Genomic DNA, 22414 nt, shown 5'->3' with positions numbered 1-22414 from the left:
AGATCATTTCTAAAGTCATATTTAACCTAAAGCTTGCTAAGATTGCATTTTGAGTGGACTGAGAAAGTTTGCACACAAAAGGAGTCAGTCCCCTATCCATATATACACATGGGGCGCCACGTAATGGCCCTGCATAGGTCCTCTCAATCTCGAGATTTTTTTTCTAAATTGCTTATATTTTTCTTTCGAGTGTCGAGGACTTCGACACGATTTAGAAAGTTAATTAACGAAAAACTGACTTGAAACTGTACCAATACGAATTTTCTAATTCAGTATTTTATCTGATCCGTCATGACGATCTCCGTTTATAAGATATGCGGTTCGACTTTTCGAGTATAAATGTCAATTCCTATTGCTAATGTCTTTCAGCAATACGATCATACTCCTCATGAGGTATTCGTTGAATTAGCTGAATTAGTGTCGAATCAATGGAAGGAAACGGCACGATGGATTAAATATGAAGAAAATGTGGAACAAGATGTTGACAGGTATTCGCTCGTCCATTTGACTACAAATCATTATTGGAGCATGAGTCAATATTTGGATAAACTTTAATTTACATTATATTGATCGTAGTTTTCGTAACTGAGCAAACGAAAGCGTCTCATTCATTATTATTATTATTATTATTATTGTTAACTCTTATTATTACATTAGTACAATCAATACTCAGGCTTACTTCAACTTTAGGTGGGGCGCTCCTCACGTGGCTTCGCTATCGTTTAATGACCTCGGAGTACTGAAAAAATGCTTGGGAAAAGGTGAGTTTTAAAATTTAGCACGGGTCTCTACAAAGCCCTTCGATATCGCTATGTCTTGCGTAAGTAGTGCGCTTAAATCTCTGAAGCAAGGACCTCCGAACCGAATATCTGGCCTACGAGCAATGGCCTTGAACGGTTTGCGATCTCGTCTCTGTCCCTTGTGTATCGTTCTACACCAACCGAGATGAAAACAGATTATCCACGACGACCAATTATTGTTCGCTTACAATGAACCTTTATATGATACAAAAACGATATATCAAATAATTGTATCATTATTGATTTTACCACTTTTTTAGATAGATCGTTATACAATCGCTAGAAACCCAATCGATACCGAGAAACGTACCCAGTAACATGTACGATTAACGAAGAGCCAAGAAACATGAGGATAGAATGCCGCGGCGCAGATTAGCAGTGTTAGGGACAGTATTGACACCTTCACCGCGAAGTGTCAACCAGCTCATGACGGTCGAACGTTTCAAGGAAAAGGTAGTGGAAGCCGTGAGTGACAGTGGGCTATAAAAAAAAAACCCAGGTCTAAATCTGCCACATTGCCTTTATATCTGGATAAACTAGAAATACACTGTAGATTTACTTGAGCTGAAAATTCTCCACAAAGTGCCCCATCCTACTGAGTGGGGTTAAGAAACGCTGGGTTTACTTGAGCAAAACAAAAAAGTCGCTTTGCCGTCAGATAGGGGTTAGTGTTTATGAGACTTTATAGAAAAAAAGGCCGCTGTTTGTGGAGAGTTGTGGAGCTGCTCAAAGAGCTTCTATTGAATAACTGCGTTAAACCAGAGTAGCAGATCAAGTTGCTATGTTCAATTATAGTATTCCGAGACAAAAAAAAAGCCTTCGGCTTTTAAAACCTTCTATTCAAGTTATAGGGTATATGTGGAAGCAGTTTTCGCTCTCAGAGAAATTATAGAGTAGCTTATGCTGAACGTTACGTCAGTGCTTTTTCTTGACTGTCGACAGATCATTGAGCAATACGGAAAAGAGAAATATGTTCAAGTTGTCTGTGCCACCCCAAACGCGAGGCTGAAAAATTCAATTCAGGGACGTGGATATTTTCAATCACTTACGTTACCAATGCCATGGCCCCGCGAATTTCAAGGATGATTCATAGGGCGCCTACCTTTGTGAGCAGGCTGGTATATCGGACATTACCAACAATTACTAAGTACCGGTAGAGCCGATGCGGGAGACCATAATAGATATCTACAGTACTTATATAGGAGTATCTCCAGATATGGAAATATTTAGGGTAATTCTTTAAGCGAATAAACTTTATTCTGGCGCTCAAATAAAAAGCAATTCATGAAAACCGCGTGGTAAAATTTTGCTTTTGCGGCGTCTGCTGGCGACAATCGCTATGAAACCAATACAACTTATACCAGTCAAAACTCAAGGTCGTTTAACGTGACCCAAACTTAGCTCACATAATGGGTTTGCAGTTCTCTTTGAGTTTACCTTAGTTTTTAGCAGATGCATTTCGATGCTCATTAACCAAAACAGAGTCTTGTTAACACTACAAAGTGTAGTTCGATCGTCACGTACTTTTATAATAATAAAATCAACAAAAAAAAAAAAACTATATTGAAATAAAGAACAGCAATGGCTGAATTGGATTATGAAACGGTTGGTGCAGGTTTAACATTGCTTAATTGATGTCTATATATATATATATATATATATATATCTCATATATATAGCTATATATATCTCTTATATATAGATCATATATATATAGAAAACGAAATCCAATGATTAGGCCAGTTAGAATGAAAAAAGTTCTGTATATTTTATACAAAACAACATTTCATAGATCCTCACAGTTTGTTTTTTGATGGCGCAGGAAACACGATCTATCGCAGTGTAAAACATGGATCTTTTCTGGCACCGTTGACAATATTATTACTGCAATAATCCAATTTGTAGCTCTGAGTAGAGAACAGTCTTCATACCTACCAAAGTATGCCCCGAGAAAATCGGCCAAGGTGTAAATGAAACATACATATGCTATTTCATTTAAAGCCTGACTTTACAAAAATTTTTCTAACTGTACTATTTTTTAAAAATCTTCGTCCATCCACGGCATCGATTCGGACAAAAATAGAAGAACATTAATTTTACGGTTTGCAGGAAGTGTAACGGCGAGAGCTAAGCTTCGACGATAAATTAGGTAAAAAGTTCGTAACCACCTCACTGCATTTAAATCAGCGGCTCTATTGGACCTCGTTTTTCACGAATGTTCAATGTACAATACGATAATACGATTTCGTCATCGTCCCCACTGACCCAGAGATCGGTGCGGTCATCTCACTTTTATTGCGACACATTTCGTGCGTATACAGATATAGTGTCAACAACAATTGTTTATTTTTTAAGTTTCCGTCTCCATCTGTCACCCATTTTCAGTCACGCTGCAGTGACTAGGTAAAATAATCGGTTTCGATCATTGTAAACAACATATATACGGTTAGGTTGGCTGTGTAAATATAGCGCATAAATAATTTGGGCGTTAAGAAAAGTCAAACGTTTCTTTTTACCTAAGTGACTATTATTTAACTTAGACTGGCTTTCAGCAGCCTAAGGAAGGACTGCTTGAGGGAAGTCATGCTTTAAGGACCCATAAGGCTTCTAACAATGTGATCCCCAAAGGAAGAGATTGGAGAATCGACGAAGCGATCGTCACCAGAAAAATTTCAAATCGTTATTAAAATGGTCAGAAAAATGTTTCAAACTGGTGGCGACGTATCGATCTTAGCTTATAGCACAGGACGACTTGACGTAGGACTCTTGATCTGAAATACACGAAGAAGAAAAGCCAAGCAGGTGAAAGCTTGTTCCGCCACCTCCTTCGCCACCTCGGCCACTCCTTTGGTTTCGTTGCGGGATATTTTCTACCGTATTAATTAACATTACTGTGGAGCCAGCCCGAAAGGTGTTTCTGAAAGTGCTAAATTTTTCAAACTTAAATATCACTACTAACGGGTACTCCATAGTCGAGTTTCACAATGAACGTACTTGCTCCGTCAACCGACTAAAAGTCATAGTGTGTGACTGTTAATAGCTCGCCTTGTGGATGCCGGTCACTTCTATGCCACCAAAAAGGCCAGCTCGACTTTTCCATCTATTTAACAAGCCATATGACAAAAAAGAAGTGATTTTTTTCGCCTACTTTTTGCTAAGCTTGTAATTACATTTCTTAAGAAAGCTTGCTTGGATCTTGGGCAGTCTGCAGCGTGTTCTGTAGCTTCGTTCGACGTCATAAATGACGTTTAGGTAACCTTTTTAGGGGTTTAGATGATTCGTTTGAATGATTTCATTGAAACTGCTAAGTTTATAGCTAGCCAAAGAAAGAGATTTTACAGGGAAGTTTTGAGAAACACCGACTTGTGCCCACTCCAACAGTATATAGCCTTATCTGTTAGCTCGTTCTGTTTTGCCATCAGGATCGTTTTTCTCGACGTAAAGTAGGGCAAAGTGTATGAGAGGAGCAAAGGTTGTCGTCCGGCCAACATCTCGTTCTTTGTTCGTCTGTCGAATTAAACTTGATTCTCCTCTCCTCAATTCTATGATATTTGTGCCGCAGCCGCTGCAGACGTAGGCAAAATATGCTGTGCTAAGGTGACGATACTCTAACGGCGTCGCTGACCGTAGGCCACTTCGGCATCTGGCCGAAGTCCGTGACAGAGCTCCCTGTGTTTACCCATGATCACCATTGGAGAACGTTGAAACGGCTTCAGCGATAGTCACTAGAAATCTTTGCCACCACTCGTTTAAAATAAGGGATCGTTGGCGCAGGAGGAAACTTGGCCCTCGGTTATGACGTTTTTGATAAGTGCATTACCGTCGTAGGAACCATCGCATCTAAACGATGCTTAAATGGCGTTTGTGTACGAAACAAAGGTGTGACCTGTTGCAACGATATTGGCAAAGCTGACAACAAATTCGTGCATGACAAATATTTAAAAAAAAAAAAGAGTGCACATAACATTTAGTCGCGTATGTGATATTCGAATCATGACGTTGCAAGTGACCACATATTAATTGAATTAGTTACGGCGATCCCGTACTGCAGACCCAGGGGCCATTTGTCGTCTGGGTTATATATTGTTCATTATATCAGGTGGTGCAGTGTAAGGATTTACTCCAGACCGGGAAACATGCAACTGACCAAATTGCACCCCATCGAATTTTCCTGTGTTTTCCTGTTCCGATTTTGCTGCTATTTAAGAGAGGGCTCCTTGCCGCCTTTTATTTTGAGATCGATCAATCCGTTACGAAGAGTTATTACGTACTCTTTTTGACTGGATGAATTCAAGAGAGCTCATAGGACGACGTTACCTGCGGTACGGAGGTCTGCAAGGCGACTTAGAATAATTTTGAAGTAGGCTGATTTTCTATTAAAAGAGACGACCGAGTAAATATTCAAAGGTAACGTTCCCCAGTAACGAGAATCATACTGCGGTGGAATAATTGAGATTATGTGAAAGTTTGTTATACGAAACAGCGTCTAGTGTAGAAAAATGTATGTGAGTTAGGGAAGTAGTTTGTATGTAAAGATGATGCTTCAAACTGTTTCTCTAGAAGTGGAAAAGAAGAAGCGGAGATATAGCATTATTCGCTGGAATGAAGGTACGTGCCATTTTTAAGGGACTCATCCTAACCATTTTTACTTGTTACAAAGTAAATGATGCTCGCAATGTGTGCTATGCGGATTCTGTCCGCGAGGAATAACCGAAGGAAAATGTCTACACCATCACTGATTATGCCAGTAATACAGGCAACATTATTCTCTTCAGCTTATTCCCACTTTTTTTTGCTAGCTCTATGGAGTATGCCCGTATAATATTAGGGGAACAAAGCAAACATTTCTGTTTCCGGTAAGCTACAGTTTTTTTTGTTTTTTTTTTTTTTTTTATTGACTTTATAAATTGTTTTATTGAACTAAGTGTTGCCTCTAGTGCTGCAATATAGTTAATGTTCCTTGAGAAAAATTGTGCTTTATTTAAAGCTTAGCGTCTCCACGATCTAATACACGAAAATAATACTTAAGCTTACGCTCTCTTGACCAATAGATGAACATTTCTTTTTCATAGCTGCTAACCTCAATCAATAATATTATCAGGGCTTATTCCAGCGCTGACTCCATACGTATCGAATATGTGTCCCGCGATATCGCCACTTAGCTAGCGGTTCCAGAAAGGATCCAAGAAACATATTAGCAGAAGCATCTCATCATGATCTATTTAGAACTTAAACAACCCTTGATTCAGCAGGGGACCAATACGAGTCAAGAAAATGCGCACCGACATATGTATCCGAGTGAGCGAACGCGGTTCTGCGAGTTTGCTCCGTATCAAACGGCTGAAGGTTTTCGTCTCCGACATCCTCGCCATGTGACACAACTTCCATGGTCTCATCGTTAGTTAAAAGGATACCAGAAGGAACTTAATCAAATGGCAACTTAAAGTACATTCAAAAATATGCGCCATATTTTATTTTCACTGTCTGTTGGTGCAAACGCACCGACGGAGCGTTGTCAGTCTAAAGCAAACACAGCATGGAAATGACGACCGCAAAATGCCATCTTTGAACACTTACTTATATTCTCAGTAGGGAAAAAGCTGGACTGGAAAGATATCGCGATGATTTCAAATAAGGTTTTAACCCTAACAGGATCCCGAGCGCCTTCGTCCGATAGCGGGTTTGCTCAAACAAATAATTTTTTTCTTCCTTTACGATGGCTCCTATGGATTACCTAAGTTTGTTCAGCAAACCTCGCTGGCCAGATATGGCTATTGACTCAATCTAGATGCGTATTCCGGCGCTTATTTTTACGTCTGTTTAATTGTACCTTACGTCATTTGAAATCCACGTGTCAGTTCATTGTCGTCCTTTATCTACATTTTGTGTTTTCTATGGATAACTGAATGGCCTGCTTGCCTTCCAGAAGGTCAGATTACTCTACAACACTCTGACAAACAATACTTATGAATAGGTAGCACAAAGGCACAGTTAGCTAGTAAGCATGATCTGTCACAGAGTAAAAATTCTACTATCCACCTAGTTCATTATGTAGTTTTAATGAAATTCCTAGTTATTACTGTCAACAAGTAAAGAAACCTTGCTTATTAGCCATAACTCTAAATATTGTTAACTTCACTAAGTTGATATAATTTATGCACAATGTGTGCTCAGCAGCTATAATAAAATGAAAGAACTTTTTTGCTACTGAACAGGAGATCATACGACACGACTAAGGTGGGTTTGTCTGTGTATATCCCGCGCGTCAAGCAAACGTATGATTTACATTACCGACAGTCACCACGTAAATGACTGAAAAAGCCGCTTATTAATAAGTTTTTTTTCAAAGTTTCTAAGTTATCCATCTCAAAGGAGAGCATTAAACACTCGAGTATAACCACCATGCATTTCTGCCTTTTGCTAAGTTTAAAACCTCTTAGGATTCGTCCTATGCGAACATGTTCTCGAAATCTCCTATTTTTAGGTTTAGCGCCAAGGGCACGTTTTTATCTAGAATTTAGTCGGATCTTAATGGATTTACCTGGGGTTTCTTTAGCAGACTAGGAGCAGCTATTAACACCCAACCTTCCTTTCATATTCCATTTTTCTCGTTATCAATGTCTAATGATAATTTTTGCCAATCGAGGTAATGTGGTTATTAGTTATGGTTGACTCGGTAACGCACTTAACGAGATGCGCATGGGCAATACACAAGCGGCCTCAGACCGATACTACGTTGGAAATCAAAAAAGCTAGGGAGGATGATTTGTGTCGTCGAGAAACACGTTTCATAAATCTATCCTGTATCCTCACATCGGAAAAAATCAGTATGTCCTTGGTAAATGAACATCCATACATGTGCACAATATCTCTATTCGGTTTTTACAACCTGAGAACACTCTAAGAATGAGGTCACGATGCGGGAGACGGCCCCAGCCGCATCGACTGTGTGATTCCGGAACAATATCTTCCCCTTGAATGTAGCTCCCAAATCTTTGTAAGTAGCCACTTCTTGAATCGCTTGCCAACTTAACTGAGCTGTCAAAACCATTTTTCAGGCTAGCGCATTTTGGGCCTTACGTTTCTCTTCCATTTGTCTCACACCTAACGTAAACATAGTTGCTGCTCAGCTGTTGTATTTATTTCACTCACATTAGCATTTTTTCGTACATCTAGAACTACAAACAAATTAGTAGAAGAATTTCGAAATCATCTTGCGGAAGATGTAACCAATCGAATCCGCCATCAGCAAATAAACTTCTGACCGATGCAAAAATAGACCTTGATAAGGTCATCTATATATGAATCGATCCGTTTTGAAACTATAAATGCGAATACATATATATGTATATATATATATATATATATGCATTGTATATCAGTGACAAAATAGAAGATCCCGATTTCGCTTCAACCAGTGCCTAATTTAGGTCAAAGCAAACAAAATTGTAATCTATTGAACACACAGAAAACAGTTTCTGTTTACTTTTGCCGTTACTTTTGAAATTAACTTTGCCGTTTTTTCCTGCCGAACAATAAAGAATTTATGTCATAAGTATAATTTAGTATCTGGGTCTGATTACCGCTCTTCTTGAACTTGAATTTCATTCTTAGGATATATGTCCTGGCTCGTATATAATGTATTGCCTTGACTAACATTTTTCAGCGGTGGTTCTATTGGATCTCGAAGAGAAGGACCTTTCAGGAATATGCAATCGCATTGTGGATGCAATGGTCGAGGATGGACAGATCAGCTCTGATAATCGGGCCGTCGTGTTCAGGTTATATAACCTTTACTACCTGCAGTAAACATCGAAATTTTTTAAATAGTGCTACCAGAACCGAATGGCAGTCGCCATTTTAATGGTGTGACAGCAAATGACGTACATTGACACACGCTGCTCTACACGCCTACTTCAAATTAGGACCTACCGAGGATAATTTTTACATCATTTAATAGCATTATGGACTGCCTAAAGAAGTAGTGTGCTGGGCTTTGCTACCTTTGTAATAGAAAAAATATAATGTATTATTAGGTAATAATACATTATTTTTTCTATTGTAAACGTTCTGGAACGTAATTGAAGAAACATGTGATGTGAAGCCATATATTAATATACCAGATGTTTAATAATAGTCTTCCTATTATAACTGTTCATTGTAGAGCTCTCCTTCAAAGTCATCATCACGTAGGCGAGGAGCCACCAGGACCCCTAAAGTTTCTTAGAAGAAGCTCGTTACTTGGAAGGTATTGTAGATTTATTAGCTTTTATTGATTTAAAGGCTGAACTTGAGTTATACGCCAGTTGTACAAATACGGTAGTATTTGTCGTAGAGTCAAGGGTAGAGTCAAGATAAATATACAAGCGGGGCGATAGTCTATTTCCAAGTATATGTTGTGTATCCTCTTCTAAGGTACAGCGCCAGATCTCATCTCATCCCCTTACTTTTTAAGAAAGCTCCAGAAATAAAGGAAAAATTTGTTTATACAATTTTGCAGTTGTTTAGCGAATAAGGTTGCTCAATCGATGAAGCGAAGTGTTGCGGATGGCCATCATTTTCCCGTGAAGTATTATTTGAGGCCCTAAGTTGAAGCACTACTCTAAACAAAGCTCTGTTTCATATGTTGCAAAAATTTATCAACTCAAGAGATACTTAGTTGTTTGTAAAGTTTGTGTATAATTTTAAACATTTTCAGCACTCTAGATCTATCGACATGATAGTTCGACCATGTTTGTCACGAAACATGCCAACGAAACGATATGTTTTTTTCAGTTTTTTCATTTTCTAGTTTTACATATGCCCGAAGTCGGGATGCACTTGTATCGTGCTTTTTATTAATACGTTTAAAAGACGTGAAGGACCGTTTTGTGAATTTTTTTGTTTATTTAATGTCTGAGGGACGAACTGTTGTTTCGTAAACAATGACATATTCCATAAAGTGAAATACTAGATACGCAACGAATTCACTGATAAATCTACTTTAATTTAAATCACAATTATATGTGAATATATATGTGTACGTGTGGTTCGAACGACATTAAACTTTGATCTTTGACTCCGCCTCTCAGAAGTTTGTAATGCAATATCAGCCACTTCGTAAGGGTTATGTACGACTGCATAAACACAAATAGGGCTAACCTTGAATAAGAGTTCTACGTTTAGGACTTATTTAAACTTCCAGATCTAGGTTGTTAAGTTACAACTCACGCTAGACGGTGACAGAAAGGCGACGCGCATTCCTTTTCTGGAAATTTAATCTAGTTCACGCGTACCGAGCGAGAATAGCATAAAATACGTGTTGTTACCCTTTGTGCAATACGCGTTTACTGGACAGTGAGAGACAAGGTATCAGCAAACCAATCGTCGGATAGGCATCAGCACCTAACCCTAACGATATTTTGGTTTGATCATATTAAACTTCGATCTGCCTGCGCAAATGTACTCGTTGTAGAGCCTATTATATCTATGACGGCTCAGAAAATACAGCAGAGGAATTGGGGTGCCTCCTCTTTTACTAAGCCCACAACGCCTTTGACCCGCTCAATTTTGCACTTTTGCTATAGAAAACCAGACGACTTAAAGCGGTGTGCGGTGATGAAAAGGCAATAGATGCAATACTTTTATTTCTCTAATTTCTATTACAGTGGATATTTCCGTCAAAACTCTTCAACGACATCGCTGCATAGTTCGACTCCGTTGTCGACCGAAGCGCTTCGATCGGCGAGTGTTGTCTACGGACTGACCGCAGTTAGTGGGAATAGCGACGACCCACAAAGGAATTTTTCAATGCCTGCCATGCCCTTTGTTTCGGCCGCGGTGTCTAATCACAACGAGAATAGCAGCAAACAGAATCTAGACGGCGTCAAAAACTCCTTCTCTCATCATGAAATTTCGGCCAGCATTTCCCTATCAGAAGCAGGACAGGATCTTCGTATTAACATTGTAAGTCTAGGAGGGGACTGATGGAAAGGATTCATTTGCAATAGTTCTTTTTCTAAATGTTTGAGAGTGACCAAATCGTACGCTACCACATGAATAATTATGTGACGTATGTTGAAGGTGGGCGTTGTTGCGTACTCGTCTTGAGGATCGATAACAATTCAATTGGTTTCTGAACAGCTCCAACAGCTTTTTTCGGGTGTCCTGCGCGCTTAAAACGAAACTATCGTACCGCTTTAGTTAGAATCAATCTAGAAAGACACTTCATTAATATGCAATCTTGTGTAGCCGAGGCAATGGTCGCAGCATTAGCGCACCCTACAATGACCAAAATGATTAGGATAGTGCACGATATGCACGACTACGTTTGATCTGGACGATTCAATAGGTAACTGCCCATTCGTTACGGAATCATTTGGTGCTTTCGTGCATCTCTAGGTAGTGAAAAGGGCCTATTGTTTGGCTCTCAGGAGCAGGCCGTCTCACCGTACTGCATGGCAGATGTGACTAAATACAGAAACACAATTAGCGCACGTTATCTACATGCCACTTGGATGTCGCCAACACGATAGAGCGTGACAGTGGATAGTGGAAAAAATTTTCCCTTTAGCGCTAGCCACGACGGGCTCGATCAACGAATAGGGTTAAGATTGCTCAAATTTTTAGATTGTTGCAGACAGAACGATTCTAGTTAACTCCTGCTTGATTCTACCCCTTAATCATTAAATTATTACATATACCTTACCCACCTGTTAATAATCAGTTATAGAGAAAACATTATCAGAGAACCGAATTAGGCATGCACAACAGTGCCGTTCCTGCGCCCAGATTGGCCAAAACAGAAGACTAATCCAATTTAGCGGAGCTTACATCAACTGTGCACGTAACATTCCAGTGCTCCCGCCATATATGATCATTAGGTGTTCTATCGCTGCCAATAGTATTCCCTCGAACACAATGTTCGTCGAGGACTTGAGGCCGACGATTGCAAACGGAGCGACGGCTTTATGCTAAGGAGCGTTTACTTTGCTGCAGTAATTTCTCTACTGGGCAGCGTAAACGTTGGGCGAGGGACGGCTAGCGTCCAAGTTACCTGAATTAACCGCAGATAAAGCGGTAAATTCAGCCTGACTAAACATTCGTGTCAACAATTAAATGTTGAACGAATCAAAACAAGTGGGGCTTTCATCATACATTTGTCTATCAGGTTCAAACATGCGACCAGGCGCTACTGCCATATCAGTTCTGTCGCTTGGTGCTACGATCACTGAAAGCGCGACACCTGAACGATGGGGTACAAGGTTGTGACTTCAATAACTATTTTGAGCTATTTGAACTATTTGAGAAATTTTCAAATGGTTTCTATAGTTCAATTGAAGTTGAGTCAAAGTTAGTAATGGAGACCATTCATTATCTTTCAAGAATGATCTTGTTAAAAAATCGCGAGTCGAGCATAGAATGAATGAGAAAAAACATGCATCTATCCATCTATCTATCTATCTATCTATTAGATGACAAATACCAATAAACTGAAATAGTTAGAAACAATCTACAAAGGCACTTCGTTAATGTGCAATCTTGTGTAGCGGAAGCAATGGTTGTAGCCTTAGCGCACCTTATAATGACCAAAACAATTAAGATACGCACGACGGCATTTGATTTAATAGGTAACTGCCCGTTTGTTATAAAATCGTTTGGTGCTTTCGTGCATCTCTAGGTAGTGAAAATAAAATAAAAATCTTTATGGGAGATTTCCGTTAGGGGGTACTCTCATCAGAATGGGCAATATTTTATAAGAAATTATGGCAATCGTTTGTACTAGCTTTATGCAGTTGTCTACTGGGTTCCTATGTTTAAGACTTCGTTTTAGCCTCGGCCTGTGATGTCGTAGGTGCATCTCGCTTCTTCTCAATTGAGAACAAAAAGCGACTTTAAACGTGGTAACTTGAAATCCCCTAATCATGAACAACAACTGTATGTTTAGGTGAGAACGAGCGTTAATTTGAAGCTAATAATTTTTACTTCAAAGTTAATTATCTGTTCACTGTTGAGCTCGAAGTGAGGTGAACATTTGATGCTAGGGTACTATACATTCGTGTGCATGCTCAATCTCTTAAAGCCGGTCGCGGAGGACAAAGCTGACCTGAAAAGCAAGGAGAAAGAATCAGTGGAAAAGGCCAACAAAGACAATAAGGAAAACAAACAAAAATCACTGAGCAGTGGCCGACCTGCCTTCACCCGAAACAACTCCTCGCATTCCGTCAGCTCACAGGTATTTTACTCAGGAGTTTTCATCTGTCAATCAACCTCAGGTCATAATAGGAGACCATAAAGCTCATCCTAACAACGATGACGGAACGAAGCACTAAATGCTGTTTTGCTAGTTCCGATTTGCTGGTGTATCTTCGGGCCAAGAGAAGATTATTATGAGCATTAAGTTAGCTGTTCATTATGCTTTTCTGCATATAGCCTATATATCGATTATCTAACTTACTCTGAGCGGTTGCGAACTAACTTGCTGACTAACTTAGCTAATACAGTAATAGTTTAATCTGTCCGAAAAACAAATTGTGAGATCCAAGTAATAAACAGAGCAAACATTTTTTTAATTAGCCACCGCATAAGATATCATTAGCAATATTCAAGGAACTTGTTCGTTAAGGTTCGTGTCTAAAGAGCGGAAGGTCGCGTGCAGTTGTTGTTGAATGGCGTTAGCCAGCTACGTTGAGATGTCATGGTAGTAAATAAGGGAAAATTTCTACGGCCTCCTCTAGTCAGTGAACATTGCGTTACATCTATTACATTGTATACCAATTCGATTTTAGGAAATGGATGGACATCACCAACAAGCTATACTAAAGCGGATCCCGGAAGGTGAGACATCGCGCAGTCGTCTTTCTCTGAGCTTTCGAAATCACTTTGTCTTAACCATTCAGTTTTAGGACGCAAAACATCGTTTCCTCTCTTTTTTTTTGTTTATAATGCATCTTTCTGTGATGCAGGACAGCACATGCATCTACGCAGCCGCTAATGCTACCGGAGCTTCGAACTTCATTCATTATTTTAATCAATACGAAAACGCTATATCTTCAATCAAGCATCTAATACGTTTTTACCCGTCTACTCGAATAAAGCTTAGCCCCAGTTTATTTAACTCAAATTTAATTACTATAGCAGAAAAGGGGCTCTCGTTCAGGATCTTTCGATTGAATTTAAATACAGCTCAAGTTACCTTACACAGGGTCAATATCACAATAGCTTTATTCATTTTGATTGTTGGAACGGTCATCTCTTTAGCATCGTTGCTACATGAAAAAGGCTGTAATGTTCCTTTTCTATTATAGTGACAACAGTTACCTCGCGTACCGTACGTATATTCAAATAATTTAAATATCTATTATAAAATAAATATTAGAAGCGTTGTACAATGTCATATTTGCAACAATCTAGACGTTTAGAATAATTATGATATTCATCGTACCTGTATCTAACAAAAGGATACACGTTTCACAAGTGGTGCTGTACAGAATGTGCGTTACCTACATGCCTTTCAGAAGTACGTAATTTACGTAACGTAAATTAGGCTTTACGACTAAAGTTGTTATTATTATGTAGAATCTTCACTATTGAACAGAGACAGACTGTAGCTGATTGACTTATCTAAACTCTATGTCAGCTAACCTTAAGATACAGCGTGTAACTCCAGGATCCCTAACAAAGTTTGAGCCTGTATTCGTTTATTGTTGAAAAGATAGATTAAAAGTATTTAGATTTAAGGCCAGCGTATTTTTGCTAATTTGAGAACATAATCACTTTGACGACGGCACTGAAAAACAGCATTTTTTGGCTTGTTTAAGCCCGACTTTATTTGTATGGCTTCAACTCTGCGTAAAATAAATATATGGCTGGGCATTACTTCGAAGCGACGCGCTCTATTTCGAAAATATCTATGCGACATAGGCTCTATCCCAGACGATTAGTGGGCGACGTTTAGGAGGCAATATCTGCTTGTGTAAGTCAGATGTTGCCTCCTAAACGTATATATAATCGTTAACTTTTTTCATGGAACCCCCTCCATCCGGAAGTTCATATAACCCAATGATTTAACGTGCTTAATTCACGCGATATCCAATTATTTACATGAACCATAATTTCTTCTTGTCGTAGGCGGTCTACCTTATCCAAACCTTCTTTGATAATTTGACCTTGTAAAATGGCGAAATTCCGTTAACATTGTAACTTCACTAAATCTAATCAGAATGATTGAACGGGCTACAACACAGTAATAATATAGTCTCTACCTCTGCAGATTCTGAGGGTATCAGCGTAATGGTGGCTGGTCTACGTTCGCTCGAAAAGACAACGGTTGCATTTGTGAGATTGGCCGATTCTCAGGTGTTGCCTAACGTCATTGAGGTGCCTCTTCCTGTCAGGTACCAATTCCAACCCGGTTTAGGTAGCTTTGCTGATTAGAGAGACTTGGTTGGTATTCATTACAGGCCGAATTAGTCGTTGATGTGTACCCATTTCGAGTCCCGAACTCGCACGAGGACAGTAGCATTTGTCCTGTTTCCGAATAGCAACAACCGGAGCGTACTTACACCGGAATGATATTACATTCGATCACACCGTATCTAATTAGATTTCATGTTTTGTGCAGATTTTTGTTCGTGTGTTTGGGACCTGAGGAGAATGACATAGACTACCATGAGATCGGAAGATGTATATCCACCCTTATGTCAAACAAGGTATGTCTAAATCTTCATTTTGCCTCGTTCTCTTAGAGTTGCTATTCAATCGGCGCTACAGTCAATGATACCTTCAGCTTTTACAGGACAGTGGGTCTTAGGTCAATTCGGATTTGGCGTTGAGCGCTTTTTGGTTCGCTTCAGCTTGAAGGAAAGAGCTCGAAATAAATAGTTTTAGTTATTGAAATGATCGATCAGCTTGAATTACTTGAAGTTACGTAAATTTAACTAATGGAAACTAACAAATGGCGCACTTTTTTGAGTCGGGCAAGTTTTCTGTCTTCTAATAAAGTCTTGACTTTCTAGAATTTTCACGAGGCAGCATACGCCGCCGAAGGACGAGCTGACCTCTTGAAGGCCTTTAATCAGTTTCTGGGTAAGTTGGCACAAGTGGCTATAAACAAAAATGGAGGACAATATCCGAACTTGTGCATAGTGACAAAAATGTTCTGTACATGAATTGGTGTATTTTGATGTTTGCTTCGTCGACATGACACGAACACGTCCACCTCGTTCGCGTGTATTTCAAACGATGGTAAACAGGTGAAACAATAGTACTTCCACCTGGTGACTACGACAATAAGGCACTCCTTCCCGTCGAAGAACTGCGCAAAAAATCTGAACATATCCGAAGGAGAAGGGAGCGCATGAAACGGCTGTCGAAGAAGCAAAGCTACAAAGACGACAAAACGGCCGCTCGATACGGGCAGGATCCGAGCGTTTATTTCAACTATGTTAACGGTAAGTGGCGTTCAAGTTCCGCGATGCGAGAAATAATTGGCACATAACTTTATAGGGTGTGTCATCGAAACTAAGCTCTTTAAATATATTCCAACTTTAATCAACACGCGATGCAGGCGTAACGGTGGCGTACGAGTTGCGAACATGGCTTCAGTATTACTCATTAGCCATTTGGGCAGCAAACGACTTGGGTGTGCTTATTTCGTAGGAATAACTGGGTTCGCTCACTCTATCTGTTCATGGGTATTTGCTTTATTTTGTTGGCAATAGAATATCCTATGCATAATGCCACGTTCGATAAACACTTGTTATAACAGAACTATTGACGGCCGTTGACATTTCAGCGTTAGACAGCGCTAAAAAGGGCGGAGATGATTTTGCCCCGCTACGTAGAACCGGACGGCTCTTTGGTGGTTTACGAAATGAAATTTCGAAAAGGTTAGTTGATAGATCCTCGTGATTTCTAAGGTTAGGTCGGTATACATGCAAGATTAGCGCAACTGTAGCGCCCCGAACGTTGGTTAAGTTCTAAGTTAAGAAAGCTACAATAGTGAGGTTACAGCACAAACTAATAGCAACCTTAATTAGATGGGCACAAGTGAACGTGCTGCACGAAAGTGAGCAGCGACGTGAAACGTCCTTGGGCTAGACCGCCAGGCTCAGGCTGTACAGATAGGACGCACGTTATAACCAGATAGAGAGTTCGATACAAGTGTGTGTGAGCGCCAGAGCGGTCACGCTGAGTTCGGCGCTCTGAAGAAATCTATCCGTATTACTGACATATTCGAATCGAATACGGGCATAATGTAATAATGTGCCAGGTGCCTAAGTTTACCTAATTTTGGCCAAAAAAAAAAGACGTACCTATGATACGTTATTACACAGTGCCGACCGCGGTTCGACTATAGAACATAAAATATTAGGAAATAAACTATGCGCTTTTACCAATGACAACGTTACTACGTTAAACCCGAATAGAATATTTGTGCTTTTCTGTTTATGCACACGGTAGATACCCGCAGTACTTGTCCGATCTAACAGACGGCTTCAACGGTCAGTGCCTCGCTACGGCTATTTTCATCTACTTCGCAGCCCTGGCTGGTGCAATAACGTTCGGTGGACTGCTGGGTATGCCATTACGTTTACCTATATAAAGGAGTAGTAGTAAGTTTACATGAATTAAAAATGAATAGCAGTGAATCGTGCGCACAGCTCGACGATGTGTTTACCTATTTCTCTAGGCACGCTTCGAGTAGCCAGAGGATAAGATGAAATCTATTCGAATACCTTTATCTTTAGTCTTCACAGTAACTTTTTCATATATACAAATAGCATAACTATAGGTCACTAGAAAGATGTCTAGATTATTTGTGCGTGATCCCTAGGTGACAAAACGGAAAATTTGATCGGAGTCTCCGAGACGTTGCTGGTGACCTTTGCCGGCGGAGTCTTTTTTGGGATGTTGGCCGGACAGCCTTTGATTATCGTAGGCATAACCGGACCGGTGCTTCTATTCGATGAACTTCTTTACAATGTAAGCAATCTCGTTTCGTTAAGGCAAAATTGTATCTTAGCTCTTCAAGGAGTCGGATGTGTCGTCTGGCCTAAACAATCAATTGACTCGCTTAGGTTTGACTTAACGATCAACACTATATGTAAATTACATGCGGGCAGTGTAACCGTTATCAGTCGATGCATCGAAAATTGGATGAAGTCTGGCTATCGAACTTCAATAATTAATGGCTCACCTCATTACCGTTTTTTCGATGGCTATATCGGGAATGATTTGCTGTAGTTCTGTAAGGAGCACACGATCGATTTCCTCGGCGTTCGGGTGTGGATTGCAGCCTGGTGCGCCCTTATCGGCCTATTGGTATGCGCGTTCGAGATGTCGACATTCGTCTGTTATTTTACGCGGTACGTATTATGATGATTAGGCAAGGAGGAAAGAACGCACTCGGTTTGGTGGGTTTTCCGTCTGCTGATTTCTTATTTTGAGCATCGGAAAGCGTCCGACCTAACGCATTAGGTCTAAAAATGATCAAACGCGCTTGATTCTACTTGTGAGGTTTCTTTCACTGATCGTTTATTCGTCGTATTTCAGGTTTACTCAAGAGATATTTTCAGCGCTAATTTCACTTCTGTATCTCTACGAGTCTCTCAATAAACTCCGCATCGTGAGTATGTCCTATTGTCATTGTGCCGTTAACATAAGTAGGACGTTTCTTTGAAAGTATATTTCTATAACTCACAAATGATCGATTTGATTGTGCCGCGGGCCAACTCCTTGCCATCGGCAATAAACTCGAACTGAAAGTCATTTAGCTTTCATCTGCCAAAGATTATACAAAGACTGTTCACATTCACTTTTCTAGATCTTCGTGAATAACCCCCTGCTGTCGGTCGATGAATACATTTATATACATCGTCATGGTCCGGAATTGTTAACTCCTTTCACGACAGTTGTCGCCCCGTCTATAGCTGCCTTAACAAATCCCGTAAATAACAGTGATACAGTCACCATCTTGGGTTTACCCCAGGACCCAAGTCCAGTCAGTGTAGCTGGATCGACCGGCAGTAATCATAGCGTTCTGGGTAAGTGCAGACTGTCGTCGGTAACGGTCAAAAACGATTCCTTTTTATCCCATCGTATACACGTATTATATATTCACAACAGGAAGTAACTGTACAGCTGAACTTTGAGTGCCGGTTTTGCCATATACCGAACGCAGGATCCGCTCGGGCTAATTTTACAGTTTTGCTTATTTCGTATTTGCCAAGCAGCCGTATCACAGTTGGCGTATTCGAGCTCTTCACGAGTAAGCTACAATCAGCCGAATACGGCCCTGATGAGTCTCGTGCTCATGTTTTCCACGTTCCTAATCGCGGACTTCTTCCGCCGCTTCAAGACCTCTAAGTTCCTGTCGCGGCCGATCCGCGTCACGATGGGTGACTTCGCTATGCCAATCGCCATTGTAACAGTTGTCGCAGTCGACTACATAGTTCCTAACGTCTACACACAGGTGACTAAGGAAATTTATTAGGGAAAACAAATGCTATTATATATACTGAATATTATCAACATCACCGAGGTAGAGCGTACGCTTACTTGTATGACTCGAATGAATTAGTCATACATAATAACGATGATAATACGTTTAGAGATATATTTTGATTAAAATTTATGATCAAATATAAATTAGGAAAGAGCAAAATGGGGGAGATGTGTATTGCATTTGTCTTGTTACAAAACTTGAACTTCTCATAAAATTAAAAAAAAAAATTGGATTTCATAAAAAAGTATTTTTATCTGACTCGCAAATGACCGATTTTAACCTGCGATAATGAGTAGAAGCTGTCGGTTCCTGATGGTCTATCAACGTCGACTCCGACACGCGGTTGGCTGATTAGCCCATGGGGCCGATTTTCGCCGCTGCAGACGTGGCATATTGGCGTGGGCGCCCTTGGAGGGCTCCTTGTCTTCATACTTCTTTTCTTAGAAGTCGAAATTTGTCAGTAAGTTAAACGTAAAGATATAATAACACGGGTATACATCATTTGCACGGTTGATCCGAAAATTGAACTAAAGCATTTTATTTCTATGTGTAATCTATTACCAAGACGACGTTATAACTACGAATCATTCATGTATTTCTGCTCTAACGTCAATCTAAACTCTGTCGTATAAAAATACTCTATTATAGATTGAATATATCCTATGAGAGGTGCTCAATAGAGGTAATAATAAAACGTTTTTTTCGCATTACGTGGGGGTTTATACAGTTGCGCACTTACCAACTGAGTAAAGTGCGCACCTTGATCGATAATCAAAATTTACCTCATTTATTTTTCTTGCATATATGAGCTGTTGTATTGTTTTGTACGTCCTCCCTTTATAGGTTAATAATGTCCAAGAAAGAACGGAAGACGCACAAGGGAACAGGCTTTCACCTGGATCTTCTACTTATTTGCTTCATGGAATTGGGATGTGCCTTTACCGGAGGTCCTTGGCTTTGTGCCGCTACAGTGCGGTGTGTCTCGCATCTTTGTGCCCTTACCGTGATGAGCTCCCGAGTGGCTCCTGGCGAAACGCCCCAGGTATTTCCGACTAAATTCGACATACATCATCAAATACTTCCAATATATTCGATTGCTTGTACTCACACATACTTATCTGACGCTATTGCAGAGGTAACAGCATTAGAACTACTTAGTAAGCTTGCCGATGGGCAAACATAACCTTTCTTCTTGCAAAGTTAATTAATGTAAAAATTGTAATATTTCTACAGGTCGAGGGTGTCCGGGAGCAGCGGGTTACTGCTGTCCTCGTATCTCTGCTGATTGGTTTATCGGTGCTCATGGGCCCAATGTTGCGACAAGTACCCGTTGCCGTTCTCTTCGGGGTCTTCCTTTACATGGGGTATACTTCCATGATGGGTACGTTTAATACATATAATAAATCGACGGGGATCGGGAATATATGTATATATATATATATTCAAGTAATTTATCATCACGATATATCGATAGCTACTCACTATCGATCACATAGAATATATAGGTCGCATATATTACACTGGGTCATTTGTTAAGTATTCAAATGAATCAAACCCACCGCCGTTAAGCTGTTAAGTTCACCGTCTGCATTAATTTACATTTTATTTCAGTGCTTGGAAAATATATATACATATAAATAATAATACTTAATAGTAGTGAAATAAAATGATCAACAGAGATGTGTGTACGATCCATTTGTCTGTCGCCAATAAGGCTATCCAACAGAAAACACCTGATAAACAAGCTGAAGTTGTTTCTGTTTACTACAATGCTAAGCCACATATGGCGTGGCCTATTAAGGCATAGTTGAGCCGAAGGCTTTTCTTCACTCATTATCATCATCATCATCAATTTCTAATCTCGCGCTGATGAGTCGAGTCATCGTTTTTTCGACCATCGGGAAGGTTGAGTTCGTAACGGGACATTTGGCAATGTAGAGGGTTTTAAAGCTGGCTGAACATAGTGTTTGACACTAGACCTGAAATTTCATTTCAAGTAAAGGGGCCATATTAGATAATAGTGTTACATTTTGTCCGAAATAAGCATATTTAGCTATGGCTAATTATCAGCGCCTGTAGGAGCTCGCCTGGACTCTTCTATGTTTGCTAGACATAATTGCTGGTTACAGAATAGAGAGTCTGTAGCATTCATCGAAATACGTTCGATTTGCTTCAAACGGAGCTGTCACTGAACCTCCCGACTGTCCGGACATCTACGCTAAAAACTGAATTAAATCTTGAAGACAGCGAGAGTTGAGGATTAATAATACTGATCTACTACAAATAGCTGACAAGCTAGCGGTCCATCGGCCGGATTTATCAGGTCTCACTAGATCTGTATATCCGCTTGCGATGTCCTAAGGCTAACTTTTGTTTACCTATTAAAAAACTGGTCTGAATTTCGAAAAAAAAAAACCACGGCATTCGACAGCTCTAGCCATGTGTTACTGAAGATAGTGTACGTCGTTATGTCTGCTAGTACGATACTGCTAGTTCGTGTGATTTTTTAGTAAATATTTTGCATCAACTTCCACCCATTACGTTCCGCACAATAACGTTAGTATGGTCCCTATAATAACAGCATTACTTCCAGGTCTCATCGTCGAATCAATAGGCTCGCATTGCTTGACACTGCCTGAAAACGTCGCTTCGTCTAATGCGACAAACATTCCCATTTCACCAAACCAGACATCCACAGATTCAATTAACTATATAACGATGCTAAATAGAGCTATTTAAAATGTATTCAAGACGAAAGACACACTTTAGTTTGAGGCGGATTTGTCCAGGACAGTGGTGACCTGGGAAAAAAAAACCTACTTCTAGGCTATCTTTGCCTAACAACGCGTTTCTAATGGTTAACATAAACGACGAGACGATAGGCGTTCATTGGCTAGAGAAAATAAGTAAAATCACATTATAATCGTAATTATGAAAACTTCGGTAAACCACACAGTAGCCCAATTGGCTGAAATAATGTGTGAACGTGAACATGTGGGTATTCTTTGCATTTTCAGAAGCCAGTTTGACAAGAAACTGGGTCAGATTTTGCAACGGGCAACACCGAAAAGGCGGTGACAGACGTGTCGGTCCGACAACGTCAAAAAAAGGGTTCCAATGGAGCAAT

At 40.0% G+C, this 22414-nt stretch overlaps 2 protein-coding genes across 9 annotated transcripts in view; one reads left to right on the top strand and one right to left on the bottom strand.

Annotated features, from left to right (window-relative positions):
- LOC111254064 (band 3 anion transport protein-like) overlaps positions 1 to 22414 on the top strand; it is a 59784-nt gene that overhangs the window by 31323 nt on the left and 6047 nt on the right. For 2 of the 5 annotated variants that reach the window (XM_022814537.2, XM_086975617.1), the window contains exons 9-29: positions 370 to 488; positions 691 to 761; positions 8467 to 8581; positions 8965 to 9048; positions 10448 to 10745; positions 12862 to 13014; positions 13568 to 13616; positions 15052 to 15175; positions 15403 to 15490; positions 15797 to 15866; positions 16034 to 16231; positions 16576 to 16669; positions 17244 to 17359; positions 17617 to 17765; positions 18027 to 18148; positions 18336 to 18408; positions 18607 to 18826; positions 19013 to 19254; positions 19584 to 19747; positions 20131 to 20329; positions 20521 to 20668. In XM_022814537.2, coding sequence (XP_022670272.1) covers positions 370 to 488; positions 691 to 761; positions 8467 to 8581; positions 8965 to 9048; positions 10448 to 10745; positions 12862 to 13014; positions 13568 to 13616; positions 15052 to 15175; positions 15403 to 15490; positions 15797 to 15866; positions 16034 to 16231; positions 16576 to 16669; positions 17244 to 17359; positions 17617 to 17765; positions 18027 to 18148; positions 18336 to 18408; positions 18607 to 18826; positions 19013 to 19254; positions 19584 to 19747; positions 20131 to 20329; positions 20521 to 20668 — 2896 coding nt within the window. The remainder of the gene's footprint in view (positions 1 to 369; positions 489 to 690; positions 762 to 8466; positions 8582 to 8964; positions 9049 to 10447; positions 10746 to 12861; positions 13015 to 13567; positions 13617 to 15051; positions 15176 to 15402; positions 15491 to 15796; positions 15867 to 16033; positions 16232 to 16575; positions 16670 to 17243; positions 17360 to 17616; positions 17766 to 18026; positions 18149 to 18335; positions 18409 to 18606; positions 18827 to 19012; positions 19255 to 19583; positions 19748 to 20130; positions 20330 to 20520; positions 20669 to 22414) is intronic. The other 3 variants (XM_086975619.1, XM_086975618.1, XM_086975620.1) reach the window with 3 other exon arrangements.
- LOC111254654 (uncharacterized) overlaps positions 20663 to 22414 on the bottom strand; it is a 53759-nt gene continuing 52007 nt past the window's right edge. For 3 of the 4 annotated variants that reach the window (XR_015317640.1, XM_086975636.1, XM_086975637.1), the window contains one exon: positions 20663 to 21266. Coding sequence is in view for 2 of the 4 variants with exons in the window: in XM_086975636.1 (XP_086831762.1) it covers positions 21167 to 21266 (100 nt within the window). In the remaining 2 variants the exon portion in view is untranslated. The remainder of the gene's footprint in view (positions 21267 to 22414) is intronic. The other variant, XR_015317639.1, reaches the window with a different exon arrangement.

This window comes from Varroa destructor, unplaced genomic scaffold, assembly GCF_002443255.2.
Source record: "Varroa destructor unplaced genomic scaffold, Vdes_3.0 BEIS01000007.1, whole genome shotgun sequence".
In the NCBI taxonomy this organism is placed as follows: domain Eukaryota; kingdom Metazoa; phylum Arthropoda; class Arachnida; order Mesostigmata; family Varroidae; genus Varroa; species Varroa destructor.
This window is presented reverse-complemented; position numbering and strand designations above follow the sequence as displayed.